This window comes from Lates calcarifer, linkage group LG16_LG22, assembly GCF_001640805.2.
Source record: "Lates calcarifer isolate ASB-BC8 linkage group LG16_LG22, TLL_Latcal_v3, whole genome shotgun sequence".
Taxonomy (NCBI): Eukaryota; Metazoa; Chordata; class Actinopteri; family Centropomidae; genus Lates; species Lates calcarifer.
This window is the reverse complement of record NC_066848.1, coordinates 8,547,859-8,567,389: the sequence shown is the minus strand read 5'-3', so window position 1 is coordinate 8,567,389 and position 19,531 is coordinate 8,547,859. Positions and strand designations below refer to the sequence as shown.

Here is a 19,531-nt window from a genome sequence, read left to right as displayed (position 1 = left end):
GCCCTCAGGGACTCTAACAAGTCTGAATCATCAGGTTGGCTAAACAGGCACAGCCTGCTCTTCCATCTGTACACTGTCTCAGAAGCACCAAATATGCCAGAGAGGAATGAGTGGCAGCGGACGACGTGCCACCGGATGTTACAACAGCTCGTCATTAAAAGTGCTTTCTCCATTTTTATCCCTGATAGTGAGTGCACAGCACTCTGAGGGTGGTGGCGTCATTCTTTCCATAACTAAGGGCTTCAGATCTCTTTGGTCAGGACCAATGTAAGGAGGAGCACGGGCTCTAGAGGCCACTAAAGAGAAACTCTAAGTCTTCTTTTGTTCCTGTTATTCTGCAGTTTTAACAGATCATAATGCCCTTCTGACTATTTGCTGGATTATTGCCTGCAGTTTTTACAGTCCATAGTCAGCAGCAGGTTCCAGGTTGGCACATTCACATAATATTGCGAAAAAATGGTGACAAAAGCTGAAAGCTTATCATGGGCCAAAACAGCCTTCTTTGCCAGGAAACAGAGTGAACACAAGCTGTGGTGTCAGCGAGAAGTGCCCCCAAATTCTTTTAAGAAATAGTTTGTCATTTTAGGAAATATCTTTAAATTGGTTCCAAAGCTTTGATGAGGAGATTGATACCACTCTCATAAGATGTAAGCATAATATGAAGCCACAGGCAGCAGCAGGTTAGCTTAGCTCAGCACAAAGACTGGAAACGGGAGGAAACAGCTGTCTGAAGGTAACAAAAATCTACCAGCCCACTCTTCAAAAGCTCACTAAGCTCACTTACAAGTTATATCTTGTTTGTTTAATCTGAATAAAAATGTCTCAGTTAGTTGCCTGGCAACCTAACAGTGAAGACAAGACACTAGAAAGTGACTGATACCTGCCAGGAAATAGTCTGGCACATGATACCTCTGGTAACCACACTGCTTTTACACTTTCTGTTTTTTGTACAGAGTAAACAAACTTTAAATAGTGTGCTAATTAGTCAGCCTTCGTGGTGCTAGTAGGAGCTTCATATTTAGCATGAAGCCATGAGAGCTGTATCAATCTTCTCATGTAACTCTTGGAAAGAAAGTAAGATTTAAACTATTCCTTTTTAATTGCTTTACAGAAATAAAATATTAACATCACTGTATGTTCTATTTACTTTTTAGCTGCTGTGCCCAGTCTTTGCCACAATTATGTGCCAAACTGCTACTAACTACTGCTGCTGCACCTTTCTGGGACACACATAAGCTGATAATCCATGCACACAGTCAGAAAAACAAATATTTTATTTGTGAGGACCTTTTGTTGACTACATTCTTTCCTTTAAAACTAAGATCAACCACAAACTGACCGTCATTTCAATTCACAGCACACTCATGAAACCTGTCCTAACCCCTTTTAACAAGCAGGAATGAACATCACCTCACTTTTCAATAATAACCTTTGAAAATTTCAATCTAACTCTAACTGGATCGGAGAATATAAATGTAAATATCTACTTTTAAATCTCTTTTCTTCTTTACTTTTATCTCTCAGCTTTCTCTTTTATGGACTACAGGTCTAAAATCAAAGTGAACTGACTTGAACTGAAAGTCCAAAAAACTCACAGACAAAAAAAACTCTTCTACACATTTGTTCAGTCTCAGCCCCGACTTTGATGCCCACTGAGCTCCTGCAAGTGAATTACTCCCACATATGTTCTAATCTTTGAGAACATTTCACACTATTTGCACTCAGTACTCACACCACTGAGATAATACTACACTTATGCAGATTTGTCGCTAAATACTGTACATCAATGACTTAGAGACAGTGGGAAATTGTGGATGAATGGATGAACACAACACCACATCTAACACCAGACAATGCCGTTATGTTAATGCTTATGTGTATGTGTGTGTGTGCCTGAGTCTGTGCTGACCTTGTTTGATTTCCTCTGCCGTTCTGTCGATGAGAACATAGAGCGACCACACCACGCAGGTGATGGCGATGACATGGAAGGTGACCGAACACATGATCTTCCTTCTCTCGCTCGCCGTCATCTGTAGCTTCTCCCACTGCCATGGAGAGGATAAAGGAGGGACATTTCAGGAGGTCAAAAAGGGGCACACGTGATGCATTTATGCAGAAACAAGGAAGTATGCTTTCAAACACACACACTTAACACCTTAAGTGTTGGCCGTTTTTTTGGAGCAGCTCAGAGTGATCTAAATATTTGATGAAGAGCATTCAGCTACTGTGATCAAGATCCAATGCTACATAAGGGTTCTTGGCAGGGTGAGTAAGATAGAGAAGAAAAGTGGCATGCAGCAATGGGCACACAGAGGCCAGCTACCCTGCTGCCTGCCAGCCAGTTCAGTTAACACTGTAGCACCCTGTCTGTCGCCGGCTGCACAATGTATCAGGAAATGAGCCCAGCGATACAAAGAAAACACAAAATACAATGTCAAGCATATAAGCTGTAGAGGCTCTCCCAACATCCAAATGCGTTAGTGATGTTTTCAGTGATGAAACAGCACGATTACAGGGTCACTTGGACCAGAGGCGGGTATGAAATGATGAAACCAAGCATCCTTTGATAAACACTTCATACCGAGACCGACATCCTCATCTCATCTTGAATTTCTTTGCGCGCTCACACACAAGCAACTTCAGCGTTCACCAGTGGGATTCAGAAGCTATTAACAGCAGAGCATTTGTTTAAGGCCTTTTGTGCAGCTAATGAAGGGTGGAGGAATTTTAATTAAGAGTGTCCTGCTATCTTCAGGCCACAGTGATTGATAAGAGCCTTTAATGGAAGTGTACTGCCTCTAAACCATTTGAAATGAATCACCCCCCCAACCCCAACAAGTTGTGCATATGAGAACAGCTTCAAAGCTCAGTGTCATGCTTGTGTTATCTGTGTGACAGATTGGAGAAAGCTTTCGGCATTTTCAGCTTCATAACAAAGGAGTGAGTTTAGTTGGGACAGCAACAGCCTGAATTTATTAACTGAGACTGAACTAATAAACATGGGCATTAATTGACTCTATGTTCCACTTCAGACAAATATGTACCCATTCAAACTGTGTTTTACCTTACGAAGTGGTTTGAGCTTGGTCTCCATGATGAACTCATATTTACAGAGCTCACAGCAGCGAGTGTCGGAGCTCTTGATCCATTGCTGTAGACAGGCCTGGTGGACGAAGCGCAGGCTCCCCGTGCAGTGGCATGGTGTGATCAGAGGACTCTCGTCATCCCCTTCACAGTGACAAATCCTACGGGAGCCAAAGAATACAGTCAACACTAAGCTAGAGGCAAGACAGCTGTAACAGAAGGAAGACAGAGGAGAGGAAAGATCAAAAAGAGAAAAGTTGGCAGGCAAAGCTGACAGATATTTCCCAGAGCTTGAGAAAACTTGAATTTTGGAAGATATATGTCAGCAAACCTGTAGTATTCTTGAGTAGTATGTGTAATAAGACAAGGTGTTTAGATAAATGCTTCACACACAGATACAGATAAGCCACAGATAGAGAAAGAACGGCAGGTGGGAATATAATCACAAATATAAAAGCATATTAACACCCTGAATGCAGAATCAATACATGTCCCACATGAACAAACCCAATCAAGACAAACTAATTTGATTCAAAGCACTTCATTTGCAAATCAAAATGACATTTTCAGAAAATAATCATCTTGTGTTCTTGCGACATCGCAGCACAAAATTGAACACAGCAAATCTAATCTCAGATACCCTCCAGTTGTGGCAGCAGCAACCTTACTTCAGTGCTGGTAGAACTGATACAAGTTGCCTGTTATGATAACTGTGTTAGGCTGATGCATACAGGGAGCGCAGACAATGTAATCAACAACAACATTGTGGCATCCAATCATCAGTCTCTCAACCCTGTGTTTCAGATGTACCCCCACAGTCCAATCAGATGAACTCAAATGCCCTCTCAACTACACCACTCTTATGTTACAAAATGTGTTCTTATGAATGAATCATAAACTGGATGATGCTATTAATGCTATAATAGCAGATATTCTTACCATATTTTTTCATACAGTTTAACTGTCAGTGCTTAGGTTGCCTTGGTCAAGTTTTCATTTGTATGAAAACTACTACTACCAAAACTGAAGTACTCCAATAGTTTATCCACTATGTGTAGCTTTTTTTGTATGACTTAAATATTTCATCTGTTTACACAGATCCTACTTGTATCTAACAATTTCAACTATTTGTTGATTACAGTTAGCTCCAGTATCTTTAAGCCATTTATCTATTACTTTTGGCCAACTTGGTTGTTGACATAGTTTTCATGGACGCTCAATTTCAGCATAGAGCTTTTAAAATAAATTAGTTGAGTAATTCTATAATCTTTCCATGTACCCCCTGACAACTGCAGAAGTACCCCCTAAGGTAAGAAAATACCCTTGGTTGGGATACTCCATCACAAACGTTGCCTTAAAAATAACCTTACCTGAATTTTCTAAGCTTCTCAAATCTGTTATTTGTTGCAATGCCACTGCATGTAATTGCATTCGATTTAGCAGGTGTATGTGCTATTGTGTTCAGCCCCTGCAGATGCTTGTAAAGTGCACTGACACCCACAACTGGAACATTTGATTAGGTGTCTGCCACCTGTAAGGACTGCTGGACAGGTTTTTTTTCGGTGGGAAGAACCAATCAGATTTTTAATATTGGACCAAACCGCACCCCGATCACATATTCCGAACATTGTCTATCAGGTTGGAGGACAGCAGCTATTAGTCACCCACACTAAGAGTGTATTTCTAAGAGTGTATTTGTCTGAGCCTGCCTGTTCAGTGTAAGTGAGAGTATGTCTGTGCAACTGCTGCTGAGACAGATTGTGTGAGAATCCAGAACGTGTACACACTTACACCAGTAAGTCAGAGTCGACCAAAGCAGTGAGTTTTTAGTGGTAAACGACAGATTGAGGGGTTAGAAAGGGTTACTAGAGCAGTCTAGAACCTCTAAGTTAATTTAATATCACATGCACACACCCTACTGAGAGGAAGCAGAAGCTGTAATTATGATCTCAGAATTCAATGTCAGGACATTGACCTTGTTGTGGATATTCAGACCAGGGCAGAGTCCTCAGTGAATGAGCAATAAACCCCAAAATCAGCTGCTGTTTGTTACACCACAACACAACTTTGATTAAAGGTCAGGCTTTGGTTTCTGACTGGACTAAAAGAACAATTGTAAAGGGAGGTAAAGCTGTTGTAGTGTAGAATAAAGTGATCATGATTTCCCTGTAGAGGCTTCATAGATAAATGGAAGCACATGGCACCAGTATTTATTTCCAACTATTCTTCAAATTCACTTTTTTCTACCAATTTTTTATCAGCAGATGGATAAACTAGAACAGCTCCAACTATGTTTTCCCCAGAGTGAGTTGCAGAGTGCAGTGGCACTTCTCCCCAGGGAAGAAGAAGTAAATAAAAGCGTGGAGAGAAGGTGGAGAAGGAGAAGAGAGTCGGGTTCTCAAATGGGATTGTCTTTATCCTGGTTCAGAGGAGGATAAAGACACATGTATACACACATGCATACCCACACACGCCCACACATGTTAGAAAGTGAGCAAGCAACATAACGTCTATTTTCAGACTTCACTGATCAGGCCAAAGCGTTACAAGATTAAAAGACAAAGTGAACGAAGGAGGATAAAAATAGGTCATTTCTATGGGTTTCTCATACAGAGGAGGAGGTGGGGGGAGAGGAATGAGGACTGAGGGATTAAGGGATAGACCAGGCACAATTAACATCTCTAGGAGAGGCTTTTTTTTCTTGTTGGTTATGGCTCGGCTGCTTTGTTTGTGTTTGCATGGAATCGCAAGATGAACTGCAGATTCTCATCCCACACATACTGTACTGTAATTCCTATAAAAAATAAAAAATTAGCCTAAGGACCTGGAGTCTCTCAATGCTTCTATTAAGGGCTGGGGCCTTCTGCTGAAATTGGACAGATTTAATAAATTATTCTAATATTGATGGGTGTTGATGGATTGTTTTTTTAAGCGTAGGAGGAGATAACCACAGAAAAATCCCTACACCTCCACATGGAGCCATGGTGGAAATAAAATGATCTGTAAACAACATGAGTGGAAGAGACTGTTCCTCTGTCAAGAAATGTAGATTTTTGCTAAATTTCATGTAGGCTGCTTGCTTCAAAACGCACTTTGAAGATAGAAATCTCACCAACAGAGCACAAAAAGTTCAGCTTTGTCATCAGAGTAATGTACATCCATATGTTTAACAGATAAACTTAATAATCTTGCAAATTTACAGCCAAATTAACTGTATCAGTGTCAGCAGCAGCGTATTCCAAGCACTGTTAGGCATAGGAGTGAAGTTAAAATTTCATTAGTGTCAGCAGCCAAAACACTCCCTGTTTAACAGTAATTTTAAGATGGCAGAGGCAGCGTTAAAGTATGTCAACATTAAAATGTGAGAAGCAAAACAGAGTCAGGCAATCACAAGCGCCACAAGCTGAGAGGGAAACAAGCTCGGCAGCATTACAGCCCTGGCGACGTATTCGCTTTCTTCCTGTTCTCACTTGTCTGTTTCCTCGTACTTTTCTCCTGTGGCAGTGAGGCGATCTTTGCACTCTTCACTCTCTCACCGTGTCGTTTTATGATGCCCTCCCTCCTGCTATTCCATGCTCTGCCCTCATCCTGCAATGTTTATGTGTTTATTCTCAAATTAATTTTTTAACACCAATCTGTTCTGTGTTTTTTTGTGTGTGTATGTGTGTGTATTTCTGATAAACAGTTTTTCATAGGGGGTAGTATGGGGCAGAGTGTGACATCTGAGGCATTTTGTTCTCTACTGTTCTCAGCCTGTTTTCAGTCTGAACAGTTTAAGCTCCACGCTCTGCCAGAGATACACTGATCAGAGCAAAACACAATTGAATCAGTGGCAGCACCACTAGGAGCCATCTACCTCTTTCCCCCCTTTCCCCTCTCTGAATGTCTTAAGAGGTTACTTGTCTTTCTTTGTGAGACCTTTCTTGCCTTAAAAGAGAATATTAAATTTCCTGAGAAGAAACTTATCTTCTGTAGAAAGGTTAAGGAATTACACAGCCTCTGGTTGGTTTATATTACAGACGCTTAAAGGTACCCTGAAGAGGTTTTGAATACTAGGGGCTCTATGAAGCAGTGTTTTTGTCCCTGTTTTGTTTGAATTTAGTGCTCTACTAGCACATGCATGAGAACAACAGAGGGCAATAACGCAAACGTGAAGAGCGTGAAAGCCATAAAAACACAATGAAGAAGAAAAGAGGTAAATAAAAAATTGCAGAAGGTCAAACAGCAGTCAAAGCAAATAAATGTAAGCTTGACTGTGATGATTGGCATTTGCTTCAAAGAAAGAGGGGTTAAATGTCATCTGTGTATATGCTTTCTGCTGATCGGACGCTGGCAGTAATGTGTTAAGCAACATAAAGTACCTACCCACTAACTCCTGGACTGTTTGTACCTCTAAGTTTTTCTGAAAGGTGACATTTCTGATAAGGAAACAGAATAAGTCACTTCTTATCAGACTTCCAACCATCACATTCTGAAAAGCTGCCAATAAAAGAGCTAGTTAATAATTAACTATAGCGCTATTCGTCTGTGAAAAACAACCATCCAACACACATACACGCACACACATTTTCACAGGTGAGTTCAGCCTCTGCTCTGAGCTCACGTTTTAAGCCACCTGACAGAAAGCTGGCACAATGTGTTTGTTTGTTTGTGTGTGTGTGTGTGTGTGTGTGTGTGTGTGTGTGTAGTCAGAGACTACGCAAGCTATTTGAAGCCAATAATCTCCCTCCTGATCTCTGGCCTTCACCTTGCCAATTCTAAGCTCGTGTTTCTCTACCAGCCCACAGCTGACGTATAAGACGTCTAATCTGGAACAGAGTGCACGCATAGACCACAGCTGAGAGGACAACAAAGACAGACCTATATAATTGACATTCCTTTGTGTTTTCGAATTAACTCTCATCAATCCAATGAACTGCTGCCAGGCAGAGTATTGACACACAGATACTGTAACCCGGAGGGGCTCAATGTGATCTATGAGGGGCTCAAAATTCCTTTTCTTGGTGACTTACCGCTAGCAAGCCTCATCGGTAGGGGCCACACAGCCATGACCTGGTCTATAATCAAATATTACTGAGAATCTGTCCCTCCTAACATAGCCTGGCTCTGCCAATCAGACTGCACACAGACTGCCACATGAAAAAGAGTGACGATGGCCCCGTTGACCCAATCAGGCAGACTCCATTGGTTCAACACTATTTATCGTCCCTGGTCTGCCTCTGTTCCACTATTTCTCAAACGGACACACTCTCCATTTCTCAATACTATTAAATTTTCTACCGTAACCTCTGCTCCTCTATATTTTCCTTAACATTGCCAATGCCCTTATTCCTGCCTTTACGGCAAAGCTTAAAGCTTATGGGCAAAATCAATCACAAATTTCCGCAGCCCATGTAAGACACTTTAATGCCTCATCGATCTAGTAACAGTGAAATATTATTTTAAAAACTCAGCTTGACAGCACAATGAAAAACATGGCAGAGCACTGAGATAATAGTGAAGTGAAATGAAATGGCATGAAATTAAATGAAGCAACATTTTTGCTCTAGACACATACATGAGGAGTTTGAATCAGGGCAGGTAAGGAGGATGTGTAGGGTGGTGCGGTGTGTGTAGACTAAAGCATCTATGTGTCAGGTTCTTCTGATTAACAGGTTCACTCCAAGCATTGGCTCTGAGGACAAATACAGCTGAGGTGTAAGATATTTGCTGGGACTATCACTACAGGATGAGAAGCTCTCCACTACTCCACAGGGCTCTGGGGTTCACTGCCACGTTAACGGCACAGGGGTTGGTCTGGGCTCTACCAAGTCACAGTAAGGGTGGGTGTGGATTACACCATCCAGACAGTCACCCACCTGCAGCAGTCCCCAGATAGTGAATAGGGTGACAGTGGCCCAGTTTTCTCTGACAAAGGGGTCGGGCAACAGTCCAAGTCGCTGTCCTCATCCATATAGCACAGGGGGGCTAGAAGAGCACCTGGCCCAACCACAGTGACTGTATCTGGGGTTGCCAGTTGGTCTGATCCCTTAGCAGCTGGACTGGACCGGTCCTCCTCAAACACATCGTCATCTCCCAGTAGATCCTCGGGGGGAAACCCTGACTCACTGCCTTCCAGCAGGGCGCTAGAGGACTTGGTGATGTGGAGGTGAGAGGCATAGCTGCCCAGTTCAGAACACTGCAGGCTGGCCGAGGTAGAGGATCGAGAGAAAGGGAGGAGGAGACGGAGGAAGTTGGCGCTTGGGGAGTGATGAGGGTGGAGGTGGGAGTTAGATAGAGGAGGAGGAGGGGCAATGATGGCAGGGTCAGATGGAAAACAATTGGTGGGAGGGATGCCCAACATGTATTTGTAGTTGTTGGTGAAGGAGGGGATGAGGTGGGGGTGGGTGCGTGTTGAGAAGGCTGGATTTGGGTGCTGATGTGTGGGTGCTGCAGCCAGCTTGCCGTTGAGTGTGTGCGTCCGTCGATCCAAACTGGGCGGCTGAGCGGGCTCGGGTTTCAGCTCCAGCTCTCCCTCGGAGCAGGTGCGATCTATAAAGTGCAGGCCACGGCAGAGACTATCCACGCGCTGACCCACATCATTCAGAGACGCAGAAAACCTGAGCGAGCCATTGGGTCGGATGTTGACGGAGGAGGGGCGGAGCAGAGAGAGCCAGTCTCGCTGTTTAGTGTGTTTGGAGGCTGGTAGGGCATCTGTGCAGATGGTGGTCACTGAAATACCTCCTGAAGCCTGACAGGTTTTACCATTAGAATTCAACAGAACCACTGTGGTCTGCTTCTGACAGTCCTGGTCCTGAATGCTAGTGTAAAAGTGTTTGTGCAATGCGTGTTTATGAGAGGAGCGAGTCAGACAACAGTGGTAAAGGACAGCAGGAGAAGGAACAGGAAAGGGCAAAAAAGAGAAATGGAAAAGACATCATGCATCTGAAATCAAAGGAATTTATTAAAAAATGGAGACAAAAGGTTTCAGGAGCTCTGCCTAAAATTACCAAACACTGAATGGCTCATGTTACAATTAAATCCATTTAACAGCAGGTTACGCGTAACCAGGGCTACTCCACACACTGATAATGTGTTGTTCAAGGGTAACAGTTAAACCAACATCACCCACTGATAAGATCCTTCACCAATAATGGACTGAAAAATTGATAAAATGCTTTGCCCTCAGGTGTCCATATCACTGTGGACATGAATTACATCAGTGGCAGAGTGAAATGAGGCTAGAGTGGTTTGTACCTGCAGATGTCCTGGCTGGAGGGAGAAACTGACGTCCTGGAGAAACTGCATGGAGCGTTAACAGAAGTCGGACTCCCCGCCTGAGGAACAAAACAAACACACACAAAAAAAGCAGTTTAGGATAGACAATACAATAATGATACGTCTAAGTGAAACCCCGAGGTGAAATAACTGCTGTATTATTCAACAAAACAAATCATGTTGTTGCCAGAAAAGGTCCTGTGTGGGGAGAATTATCAGGTTGTCTGCACCTGAATCTGATCTTCGCAGAAAGAGTAAAACACTTCACACACTGATGCACAGGATGATAAAAAGAAAAAACACAATACTGGCAGTTAATCTATCTGATTAAAGTAGTGCCAGGAAAAATCTGTCTCAGTGCATCACAGAGCAGGCAAAACACCAGGCTGCCACAGAGTGAAGGAGGCAGACTATGAGACAGAGAGAGAGTTATGAAGGATGAGGCACTCGGAACATCACAGCTGGAGGACGTGAGGCTGTAGAATTGTTCAGCCTCCACAGATAATTTTTAAACAGATACACCTGCAGGTACAAGTCTATTATAATAAAAATACCTTCAGCATTATCTACTGTAGCATTCATCAATATTTATTTTACACTAACACTGTGGTGAGGATTACATGAAATGGTCTTGACTATTTAAGGAAACATTTGGTTTATTACCACTTGGGTTTTATTTACAAAGTTTTGGCCATCATTTCTATTGGTTATGACTTTTACTCACCACATTTATTGCTGAGATCTGGGAACACGACAACATTGCTACTACAAAGCCTGACAGGGCAAGAAACATGAGCAGCAAGACGATCAAACAAGTTGTAAACAAGCCAACAGTTTGGCTGGATTATCCATTTTATTTGGAAGAAAAAAAACAAAAGTGAGCACACATGAAATGTTGATGAAGCTGCCTTCACGCAAAGTCTGCAGAAAGTGAAGAATACGAAAACATCCTGTTATTTCAACTTGTGTTCAGTGTTCATGCAATATTCTAAGATGATGCTAGCCTTGTAGTCCCATCACTTAGATGCCCTAAATCTTACTTTTCCAGTGTTACATATTTGAAGCAGTTCATTAAGAAGTGAAATATGATTCAAACTGCATAGCCCATTTTAAATTAGCTGAAACAATTAAACTCTATTAGTATTAATACTGGATTTTAATTGGATATAACTGCCAGCAATGGAGGCTTTTCAGCCTGTTTTCCCACTGGTTTGTTGTCATTTGTGTAGTTGTTTTTACCGTGTTGGAGATATTGTTGCTGTCAGAACATCCTGGTACCTCCAACTTGGAATTGTGAGAAGTGAGAGGCTGACATTAATGTTTTTTGCCCACTCTGCCTGAAACTGACTGTAAGTGTGACAATGTCTGACTGCATGATTGTCTCACTACTTGTTTTTTTTCCCATTTTTCCAAAATGTTGCCTATTTTCAGATCTCAGCAGTTAACACAATGCATACCCTGGTATCATTACTCATGGGAATGATACAGAGTTTCAATAAATCCTAATTATCCTTAAAAGTGCTTAAAATAGTTTAACCTTTTGGAAAATTTGGCCAAAAAGGCTACAGATAACATTAAGACTGTAAACAGGGGGAGACAGCTTGCCTAGCTCTGTCAAACAGTAAAAAGAATCCCCCTATTAACACCACTAAAGTTATAAAGATTGTTATGTGATTGTTATGCTATTTCTTGGCTGGACACTTCCTGGAATCTCCACTCATGGTGACTAGCCATTTTACCCTGCTTCCAGTCTTCATGCTAAGCTAATCTAACCATTATCTGGCTCTAGTTTCATATTTAGCATAAAGACAAGAGACTGGTATCAATTTTTTTAAAACAGGCATATTTCCTAAATGTCAAACTACCCCTTCAACAAGACGTCCCGGTGCTCTTACTCAGCGATAACTACAGACTGGGCAGGGAACATAAAGAATGGGATCAGATAGTGTTTGGGGAGCTAAGTAAAGACACAGGGGGCCTGGCAATTCCAACAAGAAACTAATTACCTATTGATTTCATTTCTAACTAAGGGGAAATTTATAGCTCATGGCCTGACACCAGTCAATAGAAAATTCAATGTCCAGCTTTGCCCTTCAGCCTGTTTGTACATGAGCAGCACCTCTTCTCTTTAACGGCCTTTTTATTTCCAGACATGCTGTCTCTCTCTTTTGTATTGTTGTTATTAAAGAGTTCATTGCATTTTCACCAATTTATTTTATTTCTTCAAAATATTTCATTTCATTTTCTTTTTTGTTTCAGTCCACACTTGAGGTTGCTGTTTGGGGCTCTTGTATGAGTCGGTGGACTATAACTGTAAAATGAAGGAGGAGTGCGTGAGAGACAAAAAGATCACATCAAAGTAATAAAACATTATTATTTTGCAGCTAGCACTATGATTTATATAACGTTGGTGGAACACGCTGCTTCAGCGCCACAAAAACAAGAAAGTGGTGACATATGCCTAGCTAAAGCCTTGTGTGACTGAAATATGAATGTAGACTAATAAAAAAGAGGTGGATCATGATTGCACTGATGAAACTAGATGGTATTTTTATTCCTTATTTTATTCTTGCTGTGTAAATATAATGTTCCTGCGCCATCTTGCCACTGTTAATCATTCATGTTGCCATCTGTTGGGAACTTGCCAATAGATAACCAACTCTGTCTCTGGGCAGAGTCAAACAACAGGGTTATGATAACACAGTCGAGACAGTAATGATTAACTTCCTAACAGCCTGTATGACTCTTCAGATTTCTATTAAACAACTGCTCTCATAACTGCCCTCTCTTGTGACGAGGACCTTTGATGAGTAAATGAGTGGCTGTATTTAATGGATAACCAAAACACTGCAGGCGATGATGTTTCACTGCTGATAAATTATGTTAGGTGGCATCATTTATTGCTGTCTTTTACTTTAGAAACTGTAAACCATGTACAGAAGCATATTTTGAGGTGCTAATTAGATATAATCCAGCCTCACATCATATTCACACTGTAATGACCATCTGTTTATTGTGCTTTATGAAACAGTCTCTCAATTCATTATTATAACTACTTATTTAACCTCTCTCCTTGAGCACTCCCACCCTCCACACACATCCTTTATCCATGCATAAATGATCCTCTTTTCCACTCATTATACTTTCTCTTATTCCTATAACGCCTCTCACATCTGCCATTACCTCAGCCTCCATTCTTCTTTTACCATCTCTACCTGGAGAGAAATACAGCTCTAATTTTCTAGCCACCGGGGCCTTTCAAAGAATAACCTTTAAAATCTAACAGGAGCAATGAATCACTGGCTCCCAGTGAGAGGCCTCTAACAGGATGGACACATTGCTGAACAGACAGTATGAATGGGCCAGATGTTTGACAAGATGCTAACAGAGAAGCAACACATAGAATAAACTTCAAAGTTTATTCTTAACCTTGAAAACAGTGCAAATCAATTCCATGATGTCACAGTGTACAATATCATCATCAACATCAACAAGATTTTTGTTCTAAATTAAGATTTGGTTGTGACAAAAAGAGATTTGTAATTTGTAGTTATTCTACTTCACTTCTGGCTGCCTGCATAGGGATTATATTGTTTGTATGATTTCTGCAATGATTGACTTGAGACTAACAATACATGTCTGTCTATAACCCCGTTGCAGGTTAATTACAGACTGTATTGCTGAGATGCTTTCTCAGGCATTGTGCAACAGCCCTGTGCAAACATAATAAATTACATTTTAAATCAGCAAGTTATTTTATTATTCTATTACAATTGTAGTTTATTTTTTATATTTTTTGCCTTAGCTCACTCATTTAAGCTTTCATATTAACTTTCTCCCTAGCTCTCACAAGGTTATATAGCTAATCAAAAGTGAAGAGCCCAGCTATGCATTTTATATCTCAGTAATATACAGTAAGTGTCGTGTCATCACGACAAGTGCACTGATACAATCACATGACTACCCACTGACTGGTTGTGCTGATTATATATATATCTCTTAATTACCGCAATTCCAGTTCCTATCACACTACATTTCTGCAATAAGTATTTCAATGCAACTAAAGGCTAAAGGACATTCAAACATACACCCACTGTAAGAGACTTGTTTCAAGTCTAACAAGGGATGGAAGGAGTAGATGGTTCAAGAGGAAAGGCTAGTTTCTATGATTATAGACTGGCATATACAATCACAGAAGTATGAAGGGAGCAAATTGCTGCAAAATCACAGACATCAAATAGACTTAATCCCTTCTTCTGACACCAACCAAGTGAAGAAAATCCACTGTTAAGATCCTATTTTTCATGAGCTACTCTAAGAAAAAGTCAAACACTGAAATGTTCTTATTTTATTGAGAAACTACAAGCACATTAGAGCCAGGATGATTTGGTAGCAGCAGTTTGTGCAGAAAGCCAAAGGAAAGCTGGTTGATTTGACTGGCCAATCATTTCTCTGGCACTTAAGGCTATCTAAAATCATGCCTATCCATCTGCTTCAATGGGATCTCATGTGAGCTGGCAGAAACAGTTGCTTCAATTCTTGGTCAGGCTTTGGAAAAGAGAAAATACAATTCAAATATAGTTGAACAATGGTTAAATATAGTAAAAGGTATGTTCTTTATTGAGATATTCAACATTTAAAGAGACTGTCCCTTACTCTGTCAAGGTAGTTGCTGCTTACAGGAAAACAGATGACAGTCACGAGATACACAGGGAAGACTGCAATCAACACTGTAAAAGTTTCATGGAAAATAACTTGTACATTGACATGACTAGAGTCATCATATGTCATATGAGATGCATAGAAGACATTGGAAAGAGTCCAGTGGTTGTGAGTGTTCAAATCATCTGACAAATCAAGCTGGTTGTGTGATTACACAGTTGGTAACATGAAGGTTAAAAGTTCTGTGTACTGACAATATAACACTGTTAAAACTGGCATCTTGTTTGGTTTTCAGGTACCTACATTATTGAGCATAAGTCAGATATTTCTGACTTATGTGATGTTTACAACTCAGAGTAACTGATGATCACAGCACAGCTACTTCATGACATTTGAGACGGATATGTTAATATAATAGTGTTTGCAACTATTTTGATTACTGACTTATACTCTCAGTCATATTTTAAGCAATCTTTGTAGCAAACATGCTATATTTTATGATAGAAAAAATCTTTTTCCCTACCCTCTACAGGTGTAATTTTACAACCTTGCAGACAAATAAGCAATAATCGCACTTTCCACCAACAGCATTTTGTAATGAAACCATTCAAGTCTGGTTTCTTCAGGGACCAAAGCCAGCTTCAGCAGAAGGAAATGAGCAATGCTGCCAGACTGAGCAATTCAACAAAGAAAACAAAAACACATTATGTGTTCCAAGAAATTAACAATTAACTTCACTTAATCAGAATAGTGGTTTGGCTCAGTAACTGGTTCTTATATCAGTGGTCTACCAAGCAGAACAGACAAACAGAACTGGTCCAGCAGAGATCTGGAGGACAGACCCGGGTTGTGCTCTGTAGCAATGGAGCCTGAATCACTGCAAAACTGCAGCAGCTTGAATTTTAGAGCACCGCCAGATGTTTGGCTGACTATCAACAGAAGCCCACTGAGCGGTGGGTCAGTGCTTTGTGTCTTTATGAGGACTGTAATACTTTAATTCCTTCCCAAACAGTGTGGGAGGCATCGCACAGCTCCCTGGCACTGTGCTAAAGAGAGAAACGGCTACAGCTAAGCCTCCTGACCTCACTGAGTGGAAACTCAACTCATGCCAAATCAATGGGCAATCCTCAGCCCACACTCTGCACTCAGATGAACCTTTCTCAGCTGCTTTTATATATTCAATGCTGACCATTCTTTCATTTAACAAAAAATGCTGATTATTTGCCTTCAACTGCACCTCTCTTTCACATTTCCCCAGAGAATTTCTTTCAAAACAGTCTGATAAAGGACACTTTCTGAATAAATGAATCAACAAACAAACAAATATATAGCAGACAAAAGATAATGAGTTTTTGGCCTTGGATATGTTTCTATCTAGGACCATACACCTTAATCCCCCCACAGTAACAAGCTCACTGATGGAGGCAATATCATCTTTATGACACAATTTACCCCCAGGCTATATATGGCAGCTTGTTGTCCTGTTATTTTATAAATCTGTCTCATGGCAGGTGTGTGTCTCATGACAGTGTAAGCAAATGGATACCTTGAATGTAGATGTTTTTCTAAGCAGTGCCCTTCAACTTGAAAAATGTCAGAGGCTAGAAAGCAAAAAGACCACAAGTATCTTGCAAGATTTCTCAGCATAAAACTAGAGCAAGTGCTTTGACAGAATGAACAAATTCTTTGGATTTTTGAGCTTTAACATACACATAATCCAGACTATGTTGCTATGCCAAGCTGTAGATGTTATGAAATATTCCTCTCAGGCTGATGCTGTGGTTATTTATGTAGAGAGATATCGTTTAAATGGGTCAACAATTGGATATGAGCACATTCATTTTTGATTTGATCTGACACGGGCCAATGTGATTCAGCTTGAATCTGTGCCATGTGAAGCAATGTAGGGTTTGTTTTAGTGTCCTTACTTTGAGTCTGTCTGGAGCTCATGTGGAAAACAATCAGTCAATATCAGCCATTAAAAGTGTCATCAAACAAGGCATGTGTAAATCAAGTTATCAGCTGTATGTTTTACTGTGATCCGTAAAGTGCCTTTATCTTTTGTTTTCTGGGGCTTTGCATCATAAATGAACTTGACCTACATCTTATATTCTTTCAGCAAAAAGGAATATTTGAGTCACTGCTAGAAATATAAAAATTTTCCATCTCATCCCGCCAATACTGCAGAGAGCGGGGAAACTTATAAATGCACTGCATATATGCATAAAATCATCTTCTGTAGTCTCACAGATCATATTCTGATTCAAGCAGCTTCCAGGGAAAGTGGTTTCAGGAGGATGGCGTGTTACTGAAAATATATAACACCTCTACCATAATACCACTGTTAAATCTTGCCGTTTTCAGTCTTTGATGAACTCTCAAGAGTTTAGAGGTGACTTCTTGTACTATTTCAGGACTCATGCAGTCCAAACTAATCAAGTGTTTTAAACTTCTCTTAAACCATTGAGACTCCCAGCAGATTTGTCTATCCAGAGAACAATTAATACAGATTTAAAGATTTACAGACTGCCAGTCAGAGGTATTTCCCTTTAGGAAGGAGAAGGAAACACCAGCTGGCAGGCAAACTGCTGACTATTAATTAAAGCTGTCAAACTTAGGAGCTGTGTTCATACTTTATGTCTATCATTCCATTGCACACACATTTGTCAGAGGAATGGTGGTCTAGGTAGGACAGTCAGTGACAATGAATCGCGTCCAGAAACCGCTAACTAAATAAATCCACCCCTGGATTTACGGATTAAATACCTGGAACTTAGGTTTCTTGGCCATCTCCCATGTGTGTAGGAAGACAGAACAATGTCAGACTTGACTCACATATTTATATATTATTCTTCAACTCAACTCAACTCAACTCAGCTTTATTTATAAAGCACTTTAAAAACAACAGGAGTTGACCAAAATGCTGTACACAAACATAAAAAAACATAAAAACAAAGCAACTAAAGACAATAAAAGCCAATAAAATAAAGCAATAAGAAACAATAAAACAATAAGAAACAACTGTGTTAAAAGCCAAAGAGAAGAAATATATTTTAAGAAAGGATTTAAAAACAGGAAGTGAGTTGGCCTGCCTGATGTGCAAAGGCAACTCAATCCACAGCTTTGGCAGTAACTGAAAAAGCATGGTGACCTCTTGATATCCTCTTTGTCTTAGGATGTCTAACAGTGACTGATCAGTCGATCTGAGGGCGCGAGAGGGAGCGTACAGCTGGAGTAGGTCGGACAAATACATTGGGGCCAGGCCATGGAGACATTTAAAAACAAAGAGAAGAATTTAAAATCAATCCGAAAGTGAACTGGGAGCCAGTGAATTTAAGCTAAAACTGGGGTAATGTGCTCCCATTTTTTGGCACCTGTTAAAAGTTGAGCAGCAGCATTCTGAACCAGCTGTAGGCAAGCAAGTGACTTCTGGCTAACCCCAACATAAAGTACATTGCAGTAATCTAAATGAGTTGTGATAAAAGCATGAATTAAAATCTCAAAGTGATGCCAAGAAAGAAAATGTTTAAAGACAACAAATCATAGTGTCAAAGACCTTTTAAAAAGGTCAAATTGTGAAGCATATCTTACTTAAATGAGTCTGAGTTTCCATAACTTTTATCAGCTACCAAAGGTCACTGATCAGGTGGTGACGATGTAAAAACCAGAATTACCACACTGGACAACCACATGAGCAAAGATTATTATCTCACTTTTTGGTAAGCGCACTTTAAAGTAATTACTCATTTTGACCATTACGATAGACTCTGTACTTCCTGAAGTTGTGACATCACAATTTTACAATGCAGTGGGAGACTGTAACAGACATTGGCTCTGTTCACTTTTGGTTTCACTACCGATTAAGTGGTGAAGATGCATGGGTTAAACTAGATTTGTTTAGCTTGATTGTTAAATAGAGTATATTGAATGTCTCAGGTCATGATCAGGTGTACAAACTTGACATCTTCAGCAGCTGCATGAGGGTAATAATGTCTCCAGTGTGCATATGACATTCTTAGTTTTTGTGTCACCATTTTTTCAGCAAATCTGTTATCTAACATCAAATTAAAAGTTCTCTTAAAATGTGAATTCAATTCAATAAATTACTGCCATAATCATATCAGTCAGTCTATTTCTATAACGTGTATTTGTTTTTGTTTTACTAAGCCATACACTATACACCTTTCTTGTCTGGGACTGGGACATTGTCTTAAACAGTATTTATGTTCACCCATAACTGTAACCCTGAAAATGAATGTTGGTCTATTTGTCACTCAGGTGCAGTAACTCCCATCTTGCTCATGTTTTAAGAGTGATGGGCTTGTGGATCAAACATTATTGTCGGAGCAGTCCCATGCTGAAGAGGTGACCCTGACATCTATTAGCACAAGTAAAGGGTTTATCCTCTAAGAGGCTCAGGAGAACAAGGACGGAAACCCTGAAGCCATATTCGATGCAGGCTGTAGCTTTGCCAGAGGGAGTGACGGAGAGTAGAGGGAGGAGAGGGGGGAGAAATTGAAGAAAGACA

At 40.5% G+C, this 19,531-nt stretch overlaps 1 protein-coding gene across 6 annotated transcripts in view; it reads right to left on the bottom strand.

Moving 5' to 3' along the window:
• Positions 1–19,531, bottom strand: part of marchf8 (membrane-associated ring finger (C3HC4) 8) — a 78,812-nt gene that overhangs the window by 5,805 nt on the left and 53,476 nt on the right. For all 6 annotated transcript variants that reach the window (XM_018678224.2, XM_051076558.1, XM_051076559.1 and 3 more), the window contains 3 exons: positions 10,321–10,400; positions 3,065–3,245; positions 1,910–2,045 (listed from right to left, as the gene is read on the bottom strand). In XM_018678224.2, coding sequence (XP_018533740.1) covers positions 1,910–2,045; positions 3,065–3,245; positions 10,321–10,400 — 397 coding nt within the window. The remainder of the gene's footprint in view (positions 1–1,909; positions 2,046–3,064; positions 3,246–10,320; positions 10,401–19,531) is intronic.